Here is a 23941-nt window from a genome sequence, read left to right as displayed (position 1 = left end):
GAGATTACGCAAGCCCGGGAGTTGGAGGCGGAGGAGAAGCATAGTAGCCCTCACCACCTAAACTGCGCTTTCCTTCCCTTTTACCGAGCAGATCCACCCCTATCACGTGACGGGGGAACCCCGGAGCACTGTGGGAGGTGCTTGAGGCCCACTAGGCAAGCCGAAGGGGTTGATGGGAAACTCCCTGCACATTCATCTGTCTGCGCCTTAAGCCAGTTTTCTGGACACTGGTTTAAACCAATGTCTGACTCCCATCGAGAAAAGCATGATAACTATTGAGCAGAAACTGATCCATCTGTGTCACATTCTACTTAACTCTCCGGTACTGACATGCAGACCAGATTCTTCAATCTCTCCATATAAGTAACAAGTAATCTCCCAACTAAAAAAAAACAAAAACAAAAATGAAAGCATTTATTTGGCAGGCACTTCCACATATTTCTTTCTTAAAGAGAAAATTCTGAGCTCCTCAGAAGCTGGCAAGGATCAAAATTTAAGAACAAACTCTGGCATCAAATCTCAAATATTCGTTGAAAGATTTTTCACAGTAAACTGCAATTTAGGAATTATTCTGTTTTTATAGACAAAGAAACAGACTGTTAATAGGGATAGGAGAATTAACATTTATCAACTACTTTGTGCTGCATCCTGTCAGCTGGTATTCATTTTAATGTTCTTTTTTAGTGTTATTTATATTTAATTTACTTATCAAAGTAACCCTAAAAGGCAGATACTATGTAGTCTTTGTTACTGATCAGAAACTGAAGAACACAGGATAAGAAGATGACCATGACTTGTAATTAAACTCCAGGCACTTTCCAATGTGAAATCAGATACCCAACAAAAAGATCTATGGAAGTAAACCCACCATGAATTAGAAGAAATATGGAAACATTGCTTATAAACTATAATGAGTTTTAAAAAATACGCTTATTACTGCCTGGATGACAGGAAATGACCAGTGGTTTGGGGGAAAGGTTTATTAGCCCCATCAAAGATTTTTTTTTTTTTTTTTTGAGTCAGGATCTCACTCTGCCGCCCAAGCTGTAGTGAAGTGGCACTATCATAACTCACTGTAGCACTGAACTCCTGGGCTCGAGCAATCTTCTCACCTGAACTTCCCAAAGTGCTGGGATTACAGGCATGAGCCACCACACCCAGCCAAATACTTTTCTTACATGCATCATTATTCCTTTCATTCTCTTACCTTTATGAAACATATGCCAATCCAAGGAAAATGTTCACACATTTTATACACATACATATACACATATATATATCTAATAATAACATTTTTCAAAGGTGGCTTGATCACCATTTTTAAAATTATAATCCCATCCCTATCCCTGGCAATCCTTATCCCTGCTTTATTTTTCTCCAAAACCATTTTAAAATCCAACATACATTGATTTTTACTTGTTTACTGTTTCTCTCCCTTCACTAGAATATAAGTTCAAGAGAGCAGGAATTTTTGTCTACATACCTAAATTCTAGTACAGGTATGTACTGAAAGGACTCAGAAAATATTTTCTGAACTAATGGTTAAATGAATAGCCAGGAGAAATTGTACCTTTAAAATTCACAGATGTAGGCAAAACACAAAGCTCTCCATTCCCACCTCCAGTTTATTATTTCTTATGTAAACATGTAAGATAGTTACATCCCACAAAAAGGGCAAAGATTTTCTCTTACAACAAACTAACAACTACCTTTTCAAGATCTTTTATACATAAATGCAGTAAGAGGCTGAATTCAACCACTGCATTTTTGTGTCCTGTCAGAAACACAACTAAAAGTGAACATTTTAAACAAAAAAATTCTACACTTTACTTTGTCATACCTGCATTTTTAAAAAGATTCCATTTTCATGAAGTTTACAGACACATCATGCAAACAGATACTCTCCTAGGAATGTTTTGAGATCACTCTGTGCTAGTGAACAGGAATAAATAATATAAATTATAACCATCACTTTCACAAAACACCCCTACCCCCAGCAAAAATCTCAAAGTGCTCACAAAAATTTTTACAACAATCTTACAAGGCACACATAAAACTTAAACATGGTTTCAGCCAAACTGTTTTTCAAACATCCAAGATAGTAGATACCAATTCCTAAAAAATCAGTTTATAACTATTTTTTTACCCTCTCCTTCTATGCACATTCCCCGCTCCCCCCCCCCCCCCCCCCGTTTCATCTTAGGAAACAAAAATAAGAAAAGTACTTCAATCACAAGTAAACTATTTCTGAAAAGAAAATATTTTCTCACCTACAAATGGCCAATGTTATGTCCAGTGGGAAAGAAAATTAAGCATTGAGCTATATTTTCCAGTGGAAACAAACCCACTATTTATTAATACTTTAGAAAAATTTTGTCTCCAATGGAGTACTCAAATAACAAAGTTCATGAAGACACAAAACTCTCTTTTTTTGCTTTCCCCTCTTCTCTGTTGTCAGGAAGAATTAAATATAAAATTAGAATTTTAGACCTGGAAATGATCTTACAAATGACCGAGATCAAAGTTATTTTACATATAAATTTTTTAAAAAGTTCAAGAAGAGACTTGCCCAATGTAACTAACTAGTGACCTGGGTTATAAAGTTGGTTTTCTCATCAAATATGATATCTGAATATTCTTTAAAGTCTCCATCAGAGTTAAAACTCTATGGAGAATACCTTTCCCACAAAAGTATCACAAAAAGGATATTTAACATTTATAACAATGAACATGTGATTCTTCACAAAATTCTTATAAATGGTACAAAGTATATTACATTTTAAAATATGGAAGAGCTTCAGTAGAAATTAAGTACAGTAGAAATTCTACATAAAGCTAAAGTAAGTACAGGAGGAATAGAACAGCTTGAAAGTAAGATGCATCCAGTTAGGCTTCTTTACTAAAAGCAGTTCCTGTGTTTTAGAGAATATGATTTGCCCTGCAATATATTTTAATGTTTGTTATGACAATAAAACACAAAAGCTTTGTATTATCTGTAGACAGGGATACTACAAAGCTATGGCTCAGAACACAATGTGAATTAGTAATATTACTCTCACTAAAATAATCACACAAGTATGGTTTTGCTTTTGGCACTTTTCTGGAAATACCGAATAAAACTCTAGGGATGGTTAAGATTTTTGTGAACACAAAATGAATGAAAATGAAAAAATTTAATTAATTACATTAAGCGCTACTTATATTTGAACTACCTATCCAATGATAGCTACAACTAATATATATCGTCAATTTAAAATTAAAAAGGGAATGAACTATTGATACACAAAATATGGATGAACCTCAAAGGCTTTTACGCTGGGTGAAAAAAGCATCTCAAAAAGGATTGTAAGATTCCATTTATATCACACTCCAGAAAAGACAAAATTATAGGGATGGAGAACTGTTGTCAGGGTTTAGAGCCAGGATGGGTTGACTACAAAGGGGCAGCATGAAAGAGTCATTGGGGATGTAATGGAACTGTTCTGTATCCTGATTGCAGTGGTGGTACACAAATCTATACATGCGTTAAAATTCATAAAACTATACACCAAAAAGAAATTTCAACTTTACTGTATGTTAACTCTAAAAAATAAAGAGAAACTTTTAAAAGGAAATAGAACAAATATCTTTGGTAAAGTTAGAATTTCTAAGAAAACTACTTTTTTCACAGCTTCATGCCAATGGTATAATTTTTCTGGCCACAAAATTATTAAATCCAACTACATTAAGTAAAATCAAGACACTTGGGCCCAATTAATCATTTCTAAAATATATCTATTAATAACACCTGGAAATAAAATACTTTTAAGGAATACTAACCGAATATAAAGAAATTCTGCTACTCTTAATTGAATCTGAATTGATCTTTTACGGTTTAAAACAAAAGGTACCTTGGTGTTTACTTTAGAATCTAAGAGCAGTTGGTTAAAAGTTAAAAAAAATATTGTTAGTTCTATCTGTTCTAGTGACTAGTCACAGGTAATAATGTTTTCACATTTATTTTTTCTTCCTATTATCTTAATTCACTGAAGTTGTTACATGGTTGGATTTTACACTTAAATCAATTATCTAGAGACTCCAAATCAGAATCTGCAAATACTGCTGGATACTCAATCACTAGAATCTAGAATGTATAAGAGAGGAACACTATTTCTCTAGTTATCCCACTGGGACTTACATATAACGTATGAGATGAGACAGGATCCTATCAGCTTTTTATCATGCCTCTACAACTTTGGAACTGTTAGATGTTCAGAAAGAACATGTATAGGCAAGAACAAACATAAAGATGGAGGGGAATGCAATATTACAAACGCTGATTTCTACAAAAGACTTGCCTAACAAAATGATGTAAGTTTTATACAGCAAGTCTGTGATTCTAATTATAGTAGATTTTGCCTTTTGAGATCAGGCCTAGATAGTTTTTCACCACTGCTTCTGCCATGGACAGAAGTTAAGTGCTTTTTGAGAGCAGACTTGTGCTTGAAATCCATATCACAACAATGGCATTTGTATGGCCGATCCCCACTGTGTATGTTCAAGTGGTCCTGAAGAGTGCTTTTAGCAGTAAATGTCTTCAAGCACACAGTACACTGAAAGGGCCGTATGCCCATGTGTCCTCGAATGTGCCGGTTGAGATTTTTCTTCTGTGTAAATGTTTTCCCACACTGTAAGCACAAGAACAGTTTATGCATCTTAAGGTGGCGTAGATAGTTTTCAACATGAAGAAAACCTCGAGGACACCTGGGGCACTGGTGCCTCAGTGAATAACTTTCCTCCAGATTCTGAATTTCATTCACTGTACCATAACTTCCTTCAGTATTCTCACAAAATATGCCCTGACCTTGATTCCCAGGAACTTCTGTCACTCTGCTCTCAACTGTAGAATTGATCAATGAATGCTGTGTTTCAGAGAAATACATGCTGGCTTTTGAAGAGGTACAAGGCTGTGAAAACTGCCCATTTTCTACACCAGCTGTACTGATAGATTCTACATGGAGGATACAAATTTCATTGTCTTTAAAACCTATATCTACTGTAGACAGCTCTGGTGACTTCATTTCCTTTCTCTCTGATGTCAAGCTCTCTACAGTAGACTGTAAAGCACTGCTTTCCTCTTCTTTAACATGGAAATCTATGTTTACAGGACTATCTTCCAAAATTTCAATTATCTCACAGTCTTTATCAGAATTTTCTTCTTCATTCTTAACATCTGCATCAGAGGATTGACACAGGTCAGTGTGTTGGTTGTTGTTTTTCATAGAAAGATCTATTTCCAGATACTTTGACAAAGCTTCTGTGCACTTTTCCACTATGTGAACCATCTGAAGATAACTGGCAGCAGTCAAATATTTCAAAAGCTCTTTCCTTTTAACTTCAAGTGCTCCAGTATAGCAAGAGAGTAACAATTTCCTGCCAACTTCTGCACTCTGCAAAATGGTGATCCTGACATGTTTTGACTGTGTAAGTAAAAACTGATCTCTCATAAAAGTGGAGCAAGCAGCCAAAATCACCTTGTGCCCCTGGAACTCAGTGTCATTAATATAAATTGATACATCACAAAACAAATTCTGCTGCCTCAAGAGATTCATTTTCTGCAAGACCACATCTCCTTGCTGTTCAAACTGGAAGTGCAGAACATCAGATTCAGCAGCCATGGTCACAATCTAAGCAAAATAAAACACAAACATTAATGTAAGGATAGGGAATGCTTTCCCATGTCATAATACTGAAAACAAATGACTGAACAAAAAAAACCCCAAACCTGAATTGGGAAAAAGAAGACTCCAATTCTAATCTGGGTATTAAGAGTACCCCTATGCCACTATCTCAAAACCTGGAAAATTATAACGCATTTCTCTATGATCTCACAGCACATTTTGCATTTTTGTTACAGCACATGTTACACTGAATTGTAGTGAACAGTTTCTATGCTTGTCTCTTTAGCTAAATTTGTGTGGCTTGTGGTCAAGAACACTCTACGAATTTTGGATATCCAGTAACAAGCACAGTGATCACCACAAAGATTTAACATAATATCCCCAGTTAGAAACCTTAATGTAATCTCCAAACTTCCTACTCCTACCACTGTAACAGGTCCTCATTCCTGTTCACCCGGACCACTGCAATGTCTTCCAACAGGTCCCCTTGATACCATACTCTCCTATATTTCAAACTACCCTCCTGAGCGCCACCAGAATTAATATCCTTTAAAAGTTATTTTAAAAACAAAACAAAAATCCCCTCTCTGCTGCTTTAAACCCTCCATTGCTCTCCTCTACCTCCAGGAGAGCCTAATGTTCTTAGTAAACAATACGAGATCCATCACGATTTAGACCTAACCTACCTTTATAGCTTTATCTCCTTCTAATCTCTTTTTTATACACGAAGCTTCTTCAGTATTAAAAATTTCATCATTGCCCAGACGAAAAGACACGAACACAGACCTTTCCATATCTTACACTCGCGCTTCCAGTTCTTTTTTCCAGCGAGTGATTTGGCTCCTTTAAGCCCAAATCAAGTAAGACTAATATATGATTCCTCCTCCCGTCTCCCGGAGTGTCCGTTGCTCCTTGAGCACCGCGAGATGGTGCCTGATTCATCAGTGTTACTGCACGGAGCACAGGGGCCCACACGAGCCCAAGGAACTCAGGGAACATCTGTTGAACTGAAAGCGGATCCCAGGTGGCCTCGAATATCCCTCCAGCTCGGCACACAGGTTTTTCCCGAGCCAAGCCTGCCAAGGGCCAAGGCCCTGTCGGCCAAGCGGTTGCAGCACGAGATTAGCCACTCCGGGTCCGCACCCAGCAGCCCTCCTTCTCTTCCTCTTCCTCAGGCATCCCCCCCTGCCGAATCACCTTCGCATTCACTTACCGACTCAGAAAACTAAGAGTGGAGGCTTCCGCGGCAGCGGCGGCCCAGGCCGGAAGATGGACTTAGCCTGGGAGGAAACACATCCGGTGTCAACCAGCTTTATTCTTAACTAGGGCCATCTGGGCGCCCCGGAAGGACATTTTGAGACGGTCTCCCTTCCTTATTTCCCCCGCACCTGGAATGACAGAAAGGCGCCCGAATACTGGCAAGCCCAGTCTCTCCTGTCCCAGTTTCGGCACTGGCCATTTCCCTTTCGTGAGCCGTCCTGAACATGGCGTGGCGTGAAGTTAGGTTACGGCACGTCTGTCAGAGTACCCTCCGCTGGGGCCGTAGGAAAGCCTTTAGGGATTATTACGGGGCGGGTCTTCTCTTTATTGGCACCACCCACAACTTTGAAAAGTGACAGAGGAAAGGAGAGATTACCATAGCGATCTGTATTCGAGATTACATAGCTAGTGCCCCATCAAGGTCTGGCCCCAACCTCTGGGTTTAGCTTCACTCAATCCACTCTACCCTTCTCAAAACTTTGGCCCAGCTGTATCCTCTAACATGTCCTAACCTCCTTCCCACTTATCTTTTAAAAACCCGTTTATAAGTAACATCATTCCTGAAGCCATCCTGAACTGCCCCTTAAATTAGCTGGCTCCCACTTGGGAACCTGTAATCTGTTTGCCTGCCTTCATTATTGCATTTATCACAACTGTATTGAAATTATTTGTGTCCCATCTAGGCATAAGTATTTAAGACAGCAGCTTACTGATCTTTGCATTCCTGAAGTCTAGCAGTTAGTAGGCATCAAGTATTTGCAGAATGGAGGGATGTCTGAACCAATTCTTAAAAGCAGTTGCTCTACTCCCTCAGTCAACAGGTTCTGCTGGAAGTAACTGACTCTAAAAACAACTAATTTCTGGTTAACCCATATTTTCTTCTGAAGGCAAGCTCAGTATGCCTGATTAATACGTATTATAAAGAATACAAGCGAAGAAGGCATTCCTGGATTCATATTGAAGCCACTGAAAAAGGAAAGCAGGAGGGGAGAGAGTGAGAAAATAAACCACTGACAGCAGAGCTTTAATTGTCATACTTTTATTAAGGAAACTTCCCCATAATAAGTGAAGAGGTAGTTCATAGTATGTCTAACATACAACAGATTTAGAACAGCTATTCATGAGCTGAAATAAAATGTTCTGGTTTGTTTAGGACAATATGTTAGAAGCAGTGACACTGGTCACCTTCCATTTATAGATCTTCTAATAAACTAAAACAAATTAAAATCACATCTGATTTACCTCAGAGCCACTTCAGTTTAGAGTTTGTCTTTAAAATTAAATAATAAATAAATAACTGTGACACAGTAATTTTTTCAAAAACCAAACTATGGTAAAGAAAGTCCTCTCTCCTTTTTAGTTATCCTGGGGATCCATAAAATACAAATGCTGAATGACTAAGGTTTTAAGAATCTTTTTCCTCTACAGGAATATGACTAGTTTTGAAAGCCATCTTCCTCTATAAAATGTACTTGATATTAGTAACTTGACCTCTTTGCAATATAATCCTAACAAATACGTATAAGCAAAGGAGAAAAGTCAAGTCTCACCAAAATTAGAAAATGTCTCACAGAAACAGAACACTTCTCCAGCCAAGAAATGGAGGAGACTGTAAATCACTTCAGTGGTTTGCATTTGCAAAAGGTGAGAACTAAAAGTTTTACTGATACAAAACCATAAAGATGCTAATTTTAAGTGATCAAAGAAAGCAAGGCAGTTTTCTTTATTATTCTTAGTATAAAAACAAATTGAGACCTTGTTTCACTAAGACCACATGAGACTATAAGCTCCATGAGGGCAGGGACTGTATCAATCTTACCTTTATATCCTAGTATCTAGTACAGTGTCTGGCAACAGTAGGTCCTTATAATAATGTTTCTTGAATAACTGAATGAACCCAGAAATAGTCTCCAACCAAAGAGACCAATCTTATCTGAACCCCTGCCTTTTAGTCTTCAAACCAATATTAAAAAACAGGACATGAATATGAGCAAAGGAAGCACTCCAAATTAAAATTTCCCCATGAAGAAATGATGTTCAGAGAAAATACCAAAAACGCTGGATGGTTGACAGGGTAGAATTTCACTGTTGCATAGAATTGGTACTCTTTGGCTGGATCATATAAAAATCACAATGCTAGGAAACATCATTAGACAATATACTGAGTGTAGTTAGGCATGAGATACCTACTGGTCTTACCACTCAACTATACTGTCACTTTAAATATTTGAACAAAAGACAAATTATACCTCAAATCTGACTCACATAATAATTTGCATGTGATGACAATGATACATGTAAATGTATCAAATTATAACAATTTAAGAATTCCCTCTAACTATACAAATTAAGCCTAATTTTTGGATTACCTGTACAAGTACTCTTATAGCTCAAAAATAAAAATAGAAAATCCTGATGGTAACTAATAAACAGTTTTCCATACAAAATTAATTTCACAGTTGAATCCTTCCCACATCATTCTTACTTGTCCTTTCCCTCCCTAACCAACACCTAGCAAATCAGTTACTTGCTTGGGAATAATATAATATTCATCTAACTAAAAATTAACTAACTAACAAATTCCTCTGTGATATTCTGTTGACAAAAGCCAGCCTATCTCAGAAAGCCAACAGGGAAACATAAAGGCAAAACAAACTGGGAACTTTTTGCTACTGTGTTATTCTTCATTATGTGCTAAATCTTTAAACCAAGGGATAGGGAGAAGTAGTAAGAAGACATTAGCTCACATTTAGTCACTATTTATTCTTGGCCAGTCTTGGCCAGGCCACATCTTTGGGCTTTGGATACCCCAACTTAAAGTGAACCAGGTGGAATAAATGGTCTCTTAAGATTCTCTAAGGACTCTAATACTATTATCTAACTCTAACTCATAGGTCAGAAACAAATATGACTCAAAATTTTATGTCTAAAGTACAACATGTGCTTGAGGAAAAATAGTTGTTTTGTTTTCCGATATTTAAAGATTAACTTTGTATTAGCAATCTATCAAAGGCGGCAATGTGGGACAGTGTACCTTTAAGAATGTCTAATTGCAAAATTCTGATTGCCTTCTGTGTCCCACTTAACTTTTATCACCCATTTTAGAAATTAAGGTAGACCAGGAAATGAAAATCCAGAGACTCTTACAGTGTGCTGGACAAAATTCTGATGGCCAAACTCACCTTTCTGATAGCTAAACTCTGAAACAAAATTCAGAGAATCCCAAATAGTCTCTTTTTAGAGAGACCCTTATACTTTAGCATATCTTAAATGTGCCCAGAGCAATCCTGATTTCAAAAGCATCAACAAGTTGCACATTAATTATAAGCATCTGGCCTCTTGGTGGGAGGTGTTACCAGGGAACTTTCCCAATTAAGTGCTACAGTACAATCGTACTTCTATCCTTGGCTGATTATGCTCCTCATGATGATCCCTCACTGTTTGCCTGTAGGTGTTGCTGAAAAGATTGTAATCTGGTCTATGTGAAAAATTCAGTGAAATGAAGTTGGGCTATGATACTGTCGAAGAGCACAAAAAAAACCCAACATAATTCTTTATAGCCAGCTCCAAGACAAGTACAAATGGTAAGAAGCAGATTCATTCATTAATCAGACATGGAGGAATTATCAATAGGCAACCAGAAGTTCTATCACATTTTTAGGTCAAAAGCAGTATCACCTTATATCTCAGTATATTTTCTACCAAAGAAAAATATTATTACTTCTCTTAGCATCTATTACTGGAGAGTAGGTGATGTTATCAACTTATTGGTACCTTCAGAATGTGCCTAGTGAAAAGCCTAAATAGTGTCAGTCAAAGACATAAGTCAACATTAGGTAGACAAATGGAATTATTCCTTGGGAAAGGAAAACAGACATCACAGGATAAATAATTCAAAACAGAAAATGGGATAGGGCAAATGGAAGGCAAAACCACTCCAAGTGGTAAGTTGCCTGGTCTACTAGTGCTTTGACTCACCCCTACCATCCACAAAGAGGCTTTGGAGAAGTCAAACTAGCAAAATCACTCCTATAAAGACTGAGACTATTGCCACATTCTCAGTCAGTTCGAGTTGTGAGCATGAAGCCCCTACTCAATTCACACAAGTACTATCACTCCTTAAGTTCAGGACAGCTTGGGCCAGTTTACCTGCATCCAGGACCTGTGTTGCATCAGGTTGTGGCTGACACCCTTTAGAGTCTGTGACTGTTGTACATGCAAAAGAATCAAAATCCACTGTGAGGTCTTGTACATTTCTCTCATTGGCATTATCAAAGCTGTTTTTGCCATGCAGCTGTTTAAGGTGTTTCCTCAAAACTGGTTTATGTGCAAAAACCATATCACAATAGTTACATTTATGGGGCTTATCTCCACTGTGAAGGTTAAGATGATCCTGTAAGGAACACTTCTGAGAAAAGGTTTTCCCACAGATTTTACACTGGAAAGGTTTAATTCCGGCATGCACACGCATGTGTCGATGAAGGTTGCCTTTCTGAGTAAAAGTCTTGCCGCAGAGTAGACACATAAAGAGTTTGTGCATTTTTAAATGGTTGGCGTAGTTCTCCAGGTGACGAAACACCCTGGTACACTTTGGGCATTGGTGATGCCACTGTAGACCTTTGTCTACACCTCGAATATTAGGCCCAAAGACATCTTTTGAGGCCATGATGATGTTATCACTGCCTGTATAAGAGAGGGCATAATTGTGGAGATGGTTTTGTTCTATTTCACTTACTCTGTTTTCCACAGTTGAATTTATCAGGGAGTGCTGGGGCTCTGATGAATGTAAAGCAGTGGGTTCAGAAGAAATAAACTGGTTCTGATCTTTCTTACTTCTAACCTCTGATACATCCCCAATAGATTCTACCTTAACAATCTGAATATCACTGTCCTCCATATCCATACTGTCTTCAGATGGATGAATACAAGGTGAGTCCTGCTTTGGGGAGCCTCTGGCATCCCCCTGCTGTTCTTTTGACTGGGGAGAAGCACTCTGTGGTTCACATCCCTCTTTACTATCCATTGGTTGTTTTGGCTTTATAAACTTCCACAGGGCCTGCGTGCACCGTTCTACAATGTGGCTCATCTGAAGAAAACTTGCAGCAGTCAAGTAATTTACCAGTTCCATCTCAGGGAATTCCAGCACACCACTATAACAGGATAAGAGCAATTGTCTCCCCACTTCGGAACTCTGTAATATGGAGATTTTCACCTCTCTGGAATCATTCAGTAAAAACTGGTCTCTTAAGAAGGGGGAACCTGCAGCAAACACAATTTTATGCCCCTGTACCTCAATATCATCTATGAGAACTGTAACATCACAAAATTTATTCTCTTCTCTTAATTTGTTCATTTTTTGTAACATTGAATCTCCATAATTTTCAAACTTGAAGTGAAGGAGATCTGATCTTTCAGACATTTTGGCAGACCTAAAGAACAGAAATGTAAAAAGGTTGAATTTAAGGAAATTTAAACAATTAAGAAAGCTGGATTTACCTTCCAAAAACAAATTTGTGTTGTCATATCTGTTTTGTATGTGTCTGAATGGAAATTTTCCTTGAAAGAGGAAGCTACTATAATAGCTTTCAAAGGCTGTTAAAAATTACTCCTTACAAACATCAATTATCAATTGAACTTAAAGAGTGGACTTGCATAAATGTGAATAACCTGGCATTCATTCAACTTTTTTAACATTTAATACAAGAACAGTGCTTGAGTTAGTCCAAGAGTATTTTTTCACTTCTCAAATTAGAATTCTATCAGGTTTCAAAAACTAAAATATCCCAACACAAGTAATTATATTGTTTTGCGTGAAACTGTAAACCTGATTCTTCTAAGACAAAACACTCTTTTCTTTCCTTTGCTTTGTATTTTAAGCAACTACAGTGACAATGCTTGCCCAATTCCTGGCCAAACGCTTATCTGTTTAAACTGATATGAATTTATTCATATACATATTTTTGTGATAAAATGAAAGTCACAGACCTAACAGGACAATGTTTGGACCACATCAAAGGCACAATTCTTTACCCTGTCCATTCTGGACAAATCTAAACTCTCTTTCAAGGAACATTTCTTGATATAGAAAGTTTAAAAAATACTTCCTATCAGAAAACCAGATGAGCTACGTGGGAATCTGAATGTTGACCTAATCAATCCCTACTAGATTCTGTTCTTTCCTATTTATCCCTACTTATCCATCATTATTCATCATGTGGACTACTAGAACTGATTCACAGATGTTTCCTTGGCTTTCGGTTTCTATTCTCTCTAATCCAACTTGTACACCACCACATCATCTTTCAAAAACACAGATCTGATTATAACTCATCCCTGCCTAAAATCCTTCAGTGACTTTCCATTGTGTCCTGGATGAAGACTAACCTCCTTGGTATAAACTAATCAACAAAACCTAATAATAATAATTAAGTCAAACACTGGCAAAACTCATTCAATAATGGAGAAGGTGTCTTTCCCAAAACTCTCTGCATATTGATTCCTTTATATACCAATTCGTTTGTAGAAAGTCTCCATGTTCTGATTCCATACTCTCCAAATGATTTTCTCATAATTTGGCTTCCCATGTGTCTCTCTAAAGGAGAGGGATGAATTAGCCACGCTAACATAATTCCAGTCAGCTAGTCATTCCAAAAATAATAAATTGGCATTCTCTGTTTATATACCAGTCTTCTATGAGATCAGTAGGTATATCAGGTCTATCTTTGAGACAGAGTTCTACAATATCAGTGGATCAAGAATTTCACTTTGAATTTTGTGCACTCATCAACCCCTTAGTTCAGAGAAAGATGAGACAACCAGCTTCTTCTAGTACTCACATCTGAACCTTGAAGCCCAATCTTTATAATCTTAACTTCTGTAACACTGACTTACAAATGATCATAGAATATCATCTCCTGATGGCAGAGTCCAGATTTGATTTTTATTCTTCAGTACCTGGTACATGACAGCATTGTACTGACTCCAGACCTTGTCATGCTTGTTTTCTCAGTTTAGAACACTACATTCTAGCCAATTCTGACTCCTTTATTTCCTCTGAGAGGCCTTCCCTGACCACTTAGAGCAGAAGAGTTGTCACTACTGGGCCCACAGTATAGTACTTCTATCATAACACTCAAGACACTTTATTAAATACTATTCCTTCCGCTCCAAACTGAAAGTTTCATAGTATTAGAGGTATTAGAACCCTATTCAATAGGGCTAATGCTGAGAACTTGCATCTTCTAAGGCAAAATATTCTTCCCTTTTGCTTTGAATTCTTCTTATTGCAGCCACACTGCTTGTCCCATTACTGGCCAAACACTCTTCTGTTCAAACTGGTATATATTCCCATCATCTAATCTTGCACTAAACACACAGCAGGTGCTCAGTCTGTATTAGGTGAACCTACAGGATTAGTTTGATAGTGGCAAGAAGGAAGAATTGCTGTTAGGAAAACCAGCTTAGTGTTGCAGAAGCATTATGGGTCTGAGACCACGAGGGCCTAGAAAGGAGTAAAAATGGGAATAAGGAGCAAGGAAAAATAACAAAAGATATTTCAAAGAACTTGGTAACCAACTGGATATAGAGAATGAATAAAAGAAATTTGTAAAGATTCTAAACTTAGGAGTTCAGCTGAATGAGAATGTCATTGAAAGAGGTGAAATTTAGGAGGAACTGATATGGCACAGGTATATTAACAGAAATATACATGAAATATAAGCTTTTGCTTATATGACATTCTGAATGTACATATAATAAATAATCACAAAAAATATAAAAACTATATTGTGACAGGAGGGATGTAGAGAATCAAATGTAACATCACAGAAAAGATAGTATCAAATATAAGGGAAAATCTAGAAGATACAGGGAATATATCAGTAATTTAAAGCAGTAAAATTATCATTCATTGGTTTTAGCAATTGCAGTAGCTTCAAATATTCATTCTGGAACTGGAGAAGTGAATGTTGCAATTTACAACAAGTTATAAAAATGACTTGTTTTGACTGGCCAAAGAAAAGTGGTATTATAGAGTTTAGCTGGTCTTGAATGCATTAAAACTAATCATGATACCCTCAGGTCAGTCTTTTCCTACTCACACCAAAAAATGGGCATTAATTGCTTCTACCTATATTATGACAGTACTCACAATGCCTTAGACAACTATCCTCAGAGACAATTGTTCCTTGATGCCCTAAAGATGAGGAGCTGGAGTATGGTTTCACTTATGGTGCCGCATAACAATGTTGTGGTCAATCGACAACAAACCGAATATAAGACGGTGGTACCGTAAGATTATAATACTGGATCTTTACTGTACCTTTTCTGTATTTACATCTATTTAGATACACAAATACTTACCATTGTAATATAATTGCTTACAGTATTCAGGACACTAACATGCTGTACACGTTTACAGCCTAAGAGCAACTGGCTATACCACATAGCTTATGTATATAGTAAGCTATACCACATAGGTTTGTATAAGTACACCCTATAACTTTCACACAATGAGCAAATCACCAAACAACGCATTTCTCAGGATGCATCCCTGTCATTAAGCAACGCGTGACTGTACTACCTTATCCATCAGTTCTCAAAAACTTAACAGGAGTAGCCAAACAGATATCCCAGTAAAGTGTTTGCTTTGATCTGTTTGCTGTAGTCAAAGCATGTTAGAAAAATGTATTCTGGTTTTTTTAAGAAGTTTTCCTTAGCATGTGTCAGCCCACTCTATTGTCTCCCTTTAATAAACTCTTATTTCCAGGCCACGCAATTTGTCCATTAATTGTTTCCTGCCACTGGTTTCCCTTTCCAATAAAGTGATAAGTTATTTGAGGGCAAGGACCAACTATTCGTTACACTTTACATAGCTCATTCAACAAAAACCAGAATAATGAATTCTTAATATTCTCCATGAAATTATTATTAGGATATGGTAGAGTTGCTCTTCATTATCACAATACCCTCTTTTAAGTACCTGTAGGAAAATCTCTTTCTAGGGTTTGTTTCCAAAATAGTTTTGACAATATTAAACCAAATTTTAAACAAACACTTTTGTTCTTTTACTTTTTAAAAAATAGTTAAAATAAAAAGGAAAGATGGGCATGGTGCCCTGTGCCTATAATCCCAGCTACTAGGCAGGCTGAGGCAAGAGGATTGCTTGAGCCTAGGAGTTTGAGATGGCTTGAACCTGGGGCCAACATAGCGAGACTCCATTTCCACAAAAAAAAAAAAAAGAGTCACTGTTTTTCTTATGAACTGGCTTAAGTTTATTTAAAAATAAGAGAAATGAGGCCAGGCATGGTGGCTTCACCTGTAATCGCAGCACTTTGGGAGGCCAAGGCAGGAGGATTGCTAGAGGCCAGGAGTTCAAGACCAGCCTGAGCAATATACCAACACTCTATCTCTACAAAAAATAGAAAAATTAACCAGGCATGGTGGTGCATGCCTGTAGTCCTAGCTACTAGGGAGGCTGAGACAGGAGGATTGCTTGAGCCTAGGAGTTTGAGGTTGTAGTGAGCTATGATGATGCCACTGTACTCTAGCCTGGGCAACACAGTGAGACCTCCATCTCAAAAAAAGAGAGAGAAAGAGAGAAATGATACATATTCTTTAATGAGTCCTTGCTACATTTCAGGTGTAGTGCTAAATGCTTTACCTGAATTAACCCAATTTAATCCTGAAAAATCTCTATAGGTATTGTATGTACTGTCATTTTCTCCCATTTTGCACGTGAGAAAATTCAAACTTGCTGAACCTAATAGAGGTCTGCATAATGCCAAAATCCATGTATGAAACAACTAGGCTAGGTAAATTTTATCTTAAGGATAATATTGGCCAGGCGCGGTGGCTCACGCCTGTAATCCTAGCACTCTGGGAGGCCGAGGCGGGCGGATTGTTTGAGTTCAGGGGTTGGAGACCAGCCTGAGCAAGAGCAAGACCCCGTCTCTACTAAAAAATAGAAAGAAATTATCTGGGCAGCTAAAAATATATACAGAAAAAATTAGCCGGGCATGGTGGCACATGCCTGTAGTCCCAGCTACTTGGGAGGCTGAGGCAGGATTGCTTAAGCCCAGGAGTCTGAGGTTGCTGTGAGCTAGGCTGACGCCATGGCACTCACTCTAGCCCGGGCAACAGAGCGAGACTCTGTCTCAACAAAAAAAAAAAAGGATAATATTATATTAATTGTTTAACAGTTCAGATTTCCCTCCTCCCATATTGAGTATCTCAAACACAGGCCAAGAAAAACATATATATTTTTGTATATTTTAGTTATGTTTCAATTAAAGATTTATGTTTAAAAACAAAAAGTACAACTTAAAGCCAAATTTGTACCAAGTATAGAGTACTTGAATGGCAAGAATTTATGCATTACTGATATTCCTGATTGCATTTTATGCCCTTTTCCTTATTATATTTTCCGTTCTTATCTGTTTTAACTTTGTTATTTTCCATCTTTTGTGTATTTATCTTTGTAGACTGAAACTTAATAGCATCTTCAAATAAAGCAGAGAATAAAAATTATGAACATATTTTATTGCAGAATCCCCAACTATAGGTAACTTCTAAGCATGGTAGTAATTGTGCATAATATTCACAAAAATCACTCACATAATTCTAGATTTTAGCAGAGGTTCTTATAACGTAAGAAAGTAAAGAACTGATCAGGTAGAATAGAAATGTGGTCACCACATTCTGTTCATTCTTTCCTAAGAATGATCCCCAAATTCTCCCTCTCCATTCTTAATTGTCATTGCCATGACTCAGGTCATTATTATCTATTTATTACCTGAGTTATTGAGATTAAATTTGAATACTACTGAGTTTCTATTAACAAGTTTTGAATGACCATTTCTCAAACATCAATGCAATGAGAATATTGTCACAATCACTTTCTCATTTGTATTTACATAATTCGTCCATAATTATAACAGATTTGAAATTTTCCATTTGTTCACACAAGAGTAATCAAAAAGGAATGACTAGTGAATTTACTATGGTGGACAACATTCATTCATTGCTACACTATGGGCAGTGAGAAAATATTTTATTTTATTTTTTAGAAGCAAGGTCTTGTTCTGTCACCTAGGCTGGAGTGCAATGGCATGATCATAGTTCACTACAGCTTTGAACTCCTGGGCTCAAGCAATCCTCCTGCTTCAGACTCCTGAGTGGCTAGGACTACAGATGCATGCCACCATGCCCAGCTATTGTAAAATTTTTTTTGGAGATGGGGTCTTGTTACATCACCCAGGCTGTTCTCAAACTCCTGGCCTCAAGCGATCTCCCTGCCTTGGCTTCCCGGAGTGCTGGGATTACAGTTGTGAGCCACTGTGCCAGGCCTGAGAAAACAGTTTCTTATCTCAAATGCCTCTAATAACTAATGATAAGAAAAACTTTTCTATCTGTATAATAAACTCCTAAGCTACCTATCAGTCTGCTTCCTCATCTACCTAATAAAAATGCTCTTATCTTTCAACTTAGCTCTCACAATTATTTGGAAAACTTTGTCCCCCATAAACATCATATGCCCTTTTTTCAAAGAGGTTTTATTATACTAGTGCCTTTCTCTTATAAACCTCAATCTTTTTCTTCTCTCAGTTAGCTTTCATGACGCTACATTCTGAAAGTTCTTACTCTTTTGTTTTGTTTTGACTTTTAATTAATTGTAAGTAATATATACAGAAATACATATTTCTTGGAACATTTTTAAACATTGTACATGAAATTCCCTTTCCCAACTGTCTACTACTCAGTCTTCAGTTTAAGTTGATCCTTCCTAACTCTCCCTCTCCCCATTTTAAGAATAATATTTCTACATGCCTAGCTACAGAAAATATAAACTTATGTTTCTTATATATAAACTATACATATTGTTTTGCAACTTACTTTTTTCCCCACTTATTGTTTTTGAGAGCTATTTATATTTACAAATATAGATCTAGTTTATTGTTTTTAAACTGTTGTACAGAAATAGGCAAGTTATTAACTATGATCTCACTGTTTTGCTGGCCTGTTCCTCAAGGTTTCATTAAATTGTATAAGGGGAAGTATATCTTTAAAAGCTCAGTTGTTGACTTTTTGTTATTTTTTTTCAAGGCTTACTTCCTCAGAAAGCCTGTCTGGCCACTCAATGTTTTATTACCTATGTTAAGAATTACTAAATCCCAGTCCCCTTGAAATGCATGATGCCTAATCTCTTGCACTGTCTAAAACTCAGTAAGTTAAAAAAAAAAAAACAACCAAAAAACAAACTATGGAGAATGGCTTGGAGAATAGTGAACAAGGAGGCAGAAAAACCTTTTACTATGCTATTACTCTAACAGATCAAGACAGAAATGCTGTGGGCCTAAATAGAGACAATGATAATATGGATGAAGAAAGCAGATTGGAGAGACATTTCAAACAAAGAACTGACAAACTTGGTGATCAAGGTGGGGAACATGAGAGGAAGGGTCACGATGACTCCAAGATATTTGGTTTGAGGGACTGGGTATCTTTGACTGAGTATCATTCAATAAGCTAGGGAATATTGGAAGGGATGATCATGAGTCTGGTCTTAAAAATGTTGAGCCAGAGAAGCCTTATTGACGTCAAGGTGAAGATCCATTAGCTGGGTACATATGGGTCTGAAACTGAAGAGGCGACCTGATTATAAGTGGTAAGTGATAAATGAAAGCATGAGAGTGGAAGAAATTTACCTAAATTGACACAGAGTGGAAAAGGACTTAAGATAGGAAGAAATAAATAAAAATGAAATGTATAACACATGCATAAATCCATTACCTACCTTCTTCTCCACCTGGGTCTCCTTTCCAAGCCTCTCCATTTTTAACAATGAGCCTATCTTTGCTTCAATTTTTCCCACTCCTTTGACTCCGATATTCAGTTACTGCATAGTGCAAATGGGTAAAACTATGGAATCTGGAGCTATATTTCCTAGGATCAAAACTCTGCTCAACAACTTACTAGTTGTGTGACCTTGAACCACAGTGCTTCAGTTTTCCTATCTATCAATAGTAGGTTACTGGCCAAGCACAGTGGCTCACGCCTGTAATCCTAGCACTCTGGGAGGCCAAGGCGGGAAGATCGTTTGAGGTCAGGAGTTCGAGACCAGCTTGACCAGGAGTGAGACCCTGTCTCTACTAAAAATAGAAAAAAATTAGCCAGGCAACTAAAAATAGAGAAAATTAGCCAGCCATAGTGGTGCACACCTGTAGTTCCACCCACTGGGGAGGCTGAGGGAGAAGGATTGCTTGAGCCCAGGCATTTGAGGTTGCTGTGAGCTAGGCTGACACCACAGCACTCTAGCCTTGGCAACAGAGTGACACTCTGTCTCAAAAAAAAAAAAAAAAGTAAATTACATCATAGGGTTGTTATGGAAAATTAAATGAGTTAATTTTTTAAAGAGTTTAGAATAGTGTCTGATATGTGTTCTATACACATGTGTTAGGTAAACAAATGAAGACTGTCAATTTTCTTTGTGAAATCCTTCATATGTGTCATTTTCTCATTCCCATTTAACACCAAACCAGTTGAGGTGCCTAATATTTCATACATCATCACCTCATTAGTCTACTAAAATTTTTTTTTAAAGCATCACCAATGACCTCTTCATAAAGAAATGCAATCTTTTTTTCCCTCATTCCCCATATGCTCTGCATGAATTGATCCAGCTCCTCAAAATTCTCTTGATTTCTGGGTCTTGGTAGCTGGAACCCTGCACTCTTACACTTGATCTCCTACCTCTGTCTCTGCTACTCTACTGACTACTACTAGCTCCAATTCCTCTTTATGCTTCGTAAATGCAACCAATACCACCCAGATTTTCATCCTTCTCAATATTTCCTTCCTGATGCAAGCTATTCCCACTATTCTCATGGCTTAACCTTTGCCTCTAGCCATAAGGTTTAGGTTCAGCTACAGATTTGCATTTCCAACTCTGTGCTGGACAGATCTATGTAGCTATCCCATTAGACCATTAATTCAGCTTGTCCAAAAAATGATCTTGTAATCTACACTAAGCTTATGATTTTATTTCTGATAATGGCATCATCATTTTTCAAATGCCAAATGCCTAAAACCTAAGAATTAGATTTGGTACCTCTTACTCTTTCAGCATACAATTAATTATGGAGTCTTGACATAATTATCTTCAGCATACTTGCCTTCTTTCCAATAACACTGTCATAACTGTATTTCAAGACTTCATTGCCTCTCATCAGGTTGGTTCCATTACCCCTTCAAAAGAATCTCCAGTAAGAATTCTTAGCCTTTAGCTAAAGAGTCCAGATCCAGTTAACAGAATTTCCTTTTCTATAGGCTTTCTAGAGAACAAAATGACTTTCTGCAGTGCAAACCTGACCATCAGTCTCCTACTCAAAATTCTTCAAAAAACTATCCATGTCCTTTAGGATTAAATCCTTCTCTATCTGGACTTCAGTCTATTTTCTCAGCCTCATATCCCATCCTGTGAACAGGAGGTCTCCCCCCGCCATTTCCTCCTCTTCCCACACAAGTATGTTCAGTCACTTCTTCATTGCAACTGTTCCTTCTCCTGAAAAGCTCTTCAACACCTTATCCTCGCCAAGAAGTATAAATCAGACGTCACTTTCTTTCTAAAGTCTTCCCAGCATCTGCCCCTTGAGCAGTTCATACACATACGACTGATTATATACGTTGCAGGAGCACTTATTTATTTATATCTGACTCCCAACCTTGACCCTGAAAATTTTAACGATACGAATCCCCAGTGCCTTTACTAGCACCAGTAATTATAAAAGGTGCTGTGACCAGTGGCTGAAGCGGGGGAAACCCCAGCAAAAGAGTAACCTAGCATTCATAGTGATTCTCGCGGATCTGGCATGGAAGGCCTTGCCTTGGGTTGGCTCCCGAGGCTCATTTTCTCAGGGGCCTCAGCTCTGGCACTTCCTAGAAGTTGCTAGAGTCCGGCTTACAAGCCAACTGCTGGGCCCTCGACTGGGATCCCAGGAGGCGGTCCCTGGGTATCCTCAGGATCCCCACTTCAGTTGCAGTGAAGAGAAAGGGGCGGGGCGCAGCATGGGCCAGGCCAGGGGTTCTTCAAGTCCCCCGGGGCCTAGGCCAGCCCCTCGGCCCCCATCCCAGTGCAGGTCCCAGCCAATCCAGGGCCCCAAGGGGGCTCCATTTTGAGAGACCCCACACCCCAGCCCGGCGCTTCGGCTGCCTCTGCACTTACAGACCCAAGGGAAGGCCGCCGTCAGGATCCTGCAACGCCAGGAGCTCCGGCCCCTCGGGGCTCCGGGAAGGGGGAGGGGCAGGGAACCCGAGCCAAAGGGGGACCCAACGGAACCGGAAGGGCAGCCTTGGCCGGACAAAGACAACTTCCAGGTCCCATGGTCCTCTCCTCCAATCGGAAGGCTCGGAGGACAACGGGGCCCCGCGAGGGACTTTCCGCATTGTAGGCGGGGCGCGAACGGAATGCCCAGGACTCTTGGCGCTACCGTTCCTGCCTGGTATCCCGAGGCGCTATGGCCCTTTAGGGTCAGCGGCGCAGGGCCTGTGTCTTTCGCAAGGACCAGCTGCCCCAGGCCCCCTCCTGACCGCCTGGTTTCGAATTGGGCCTCGACGGTCAGCTGCCTGTGTGGGCCTGAAGGGCGCCTCTGCGCTTCAGCCTTGGTAAGTCCATCCAGCCTAAAAATGTGGACTCGCCGCGCTCGAGTCCGGAAATCAGAAAGCAGCGTATTTCCTGCATTGGGTTGGTTTTCTCAGGGATCTTGCCTTGGGGCTCTTCTTCCTTAATACTCATTAACTGGGCAATCTCTTGCCTTCCCATGACTTACCACTGTGCTGACCGACCATTCACAAATTTCTCCCGCCAGCCCAGACGACTCTCCTGAGCTCCGGAGCTAGCTGCGCAGAAGACATCTCCATTTGGTTGTCTTAATGTTAACATACCTTTTAATTATCTTAAGTTCATCTGTAGACCTGCTCTGCTTATCTCCTGTAGTCCTGTGTTGGTGAACGGTATCATCCATGCATTCCTCTCGACCAAAAAACTTGAGTATCATTTTAGAGCCCTTTTCCTTGCCAATCCAGTTGTTTACTGGGTCTTCCTCATTTCTTTTCGGGGGAAGGGTGTTTATTATGGTAAATATGCATAACATTTTATTTAAATCATTTGTAGGTGTAAAGTCCAATGGCTTTAAAATTGAAAACATTGTGTACATTAATGATGATGTGTTTTCATCACTACTAACTATCCCCAACTTCATTCTTTTGCATGCAGGTGTCCCGTTTTCTCAGCACCACGTGTTAAAAAGGCCGTCCTTTCCCCACTGAATGGCATCGCTACCCTTGTTGAAAATCTATTGACTGTATATATGAAGGTTTATTTCAGGGTTCTCTATTCTATTACGTGTGTGTACCCTTATGCTAATACCATACTGTTTTAATTACTGTAGCTTTATAATAAGTTTTGAAGTCTTAAAGTGTGAGTTCTCCAACTTTATTCTTCTTTCTCATGATTGTATTGGCTATTCGGGGCCTTTTGCAATTCCATGTGAATTTGAGGATTGGCTTTTCCATTTCTTTGAAACAGGCTTTTGGAGTAGGGATTGTGTTGAATCTGTAGGTCACTTTGAGTAGTACTGTACTGACATCTTGACAATTTTAAGTCTTCCTGCCTGTGAACATAGAATGCATTCCCATTTATTTAGGTCTACATTAATTTCTTCATAATTGCTGAAAGCAATGTGTTTTTGCATATTTAATTTAAATGGAAGTAATGTTATTTTAAATAGAATTTCTTCCTTAATTACCTTTTCATATTGTTCATTGCTGGTGTATAAAAACAAGTGATTTTTGTATGTTGATCTTGTACCCTGCAACTTTGCTGAATTTGTTTATTGGCTCTAATAGCTCTCCGATGGATTCTTTGGGATTTTCTATATATGAGATGGTATTGTCTGTGAATGGAGATTGGTATTGTCTGAGATTGGTTTACCTCTTCATTTCCAAATTGGATGCTTGTTTTTGTC

The 23941-nt window shown here is 38.4% G+C and overlaps 3 protein-coding genes across 4 annotated transcripts in view; 1 reads left to right on the top strand and 2 right to left on the bottom strand.

Annotated features, from left to right (window-relative positions):
- Positions 1 to 1607: 1607 nt before the first annotated feature.
- Positions 1608 to 7227, bottom strand: ZBTB6 (zinc finger and BTB domain containing 6). Its single transcript, XM_045562442.1, has 2 exons — positions 6874 to 7227; positions 1608 to 5666 (listed from the first exon to the last, which is right to left on the bottom strand). The coding sequence occupies exon 2, from the start codon at positions 5655 to 5657 to the stop codon at positions 4383 to 4385; it is 1275 nt and encodes a 424-aa protein (XP_045418398.1). The 5' UTR covers positions 5658 to 5666; positions 6874 to 7227; the 3' UTR covers positions 1608 to 4382.
- Positions 7228 to 7943: 716 nt separating this feature from the next.
- Positions 7944 to 22293, bottom strand: ZBTB26 (zinc finger and BTB domain containing 26). Its single transcript, XM_045562440.1, has 2 exons — positions 22141 to 22293; positions 7944 to 12349 (listed from the first exon to the last, which is right to left on the bottom strand). Exon 2 carries the CDS (start codon positions 12337 to 12339, stop codon positions 11014 to 11016), a length of 1326 nt encoding a protein of 441 aa, XP_045418396.1. The 5' UTR covers positions 12340 to 12349; positions 22141 to 22293; the 3' UTR covers positions 7944 to 11013.
- Positions 22294 to 22373: 80 nt separating this feature from the next.
- RABGAP1 (RAB GTPase activating protein 1) overlaps positions 22374 to 23941 on the top strand; it is a 153508-nt gene continuing 151940 nt past the window's right edge. For both annotated transcript variants that reach the window (XM_045563820.1, XM_045563818.1), the window contains exon 1: positions 22374 to 22580. The gene's annotated coding sequence lies outside the window, so the exon portion shown is untranslated. The remainder of the gene's footprint in view (positions 22581 to 23941) is intronic.

Source organism: Lemur catta, chromosome 10 (genome assembly GCF_020740605.2).
Source record: "Lemur catta isolate mLemCat1 chromosome 10, mLemCat1.pri, whole genome shotgun sequence".
NCBI lineage: Eukaryota > Metazoa > Chordata > Mammalia > Primates > Lemuridae > Lemur > Lemur catta.
The sequence above is the reverse complement of the archived record's forward strand: the minus strand, read 5'-3'. Positions and strand labels throughout refer to the sequence as shown.

What these genes read in the sequence shown, in the direction of transcription:
- ZBTB6 (XM_045562442.1), bottom strand. Translation starts at nt 5,657, where the DNA reads ATGGCTGCTGAATCTGATGTTCTGCACTTCCAGTTTGAACAGCAAGGA.
- ZBTB26 (XM_045562440.1), bottom strand. Translation starts at nt 12,339, where the DNA reads ATGTCTGAAAGATCAGATCTCCTTCACTTCAAGTTTGAAAATTATGGA.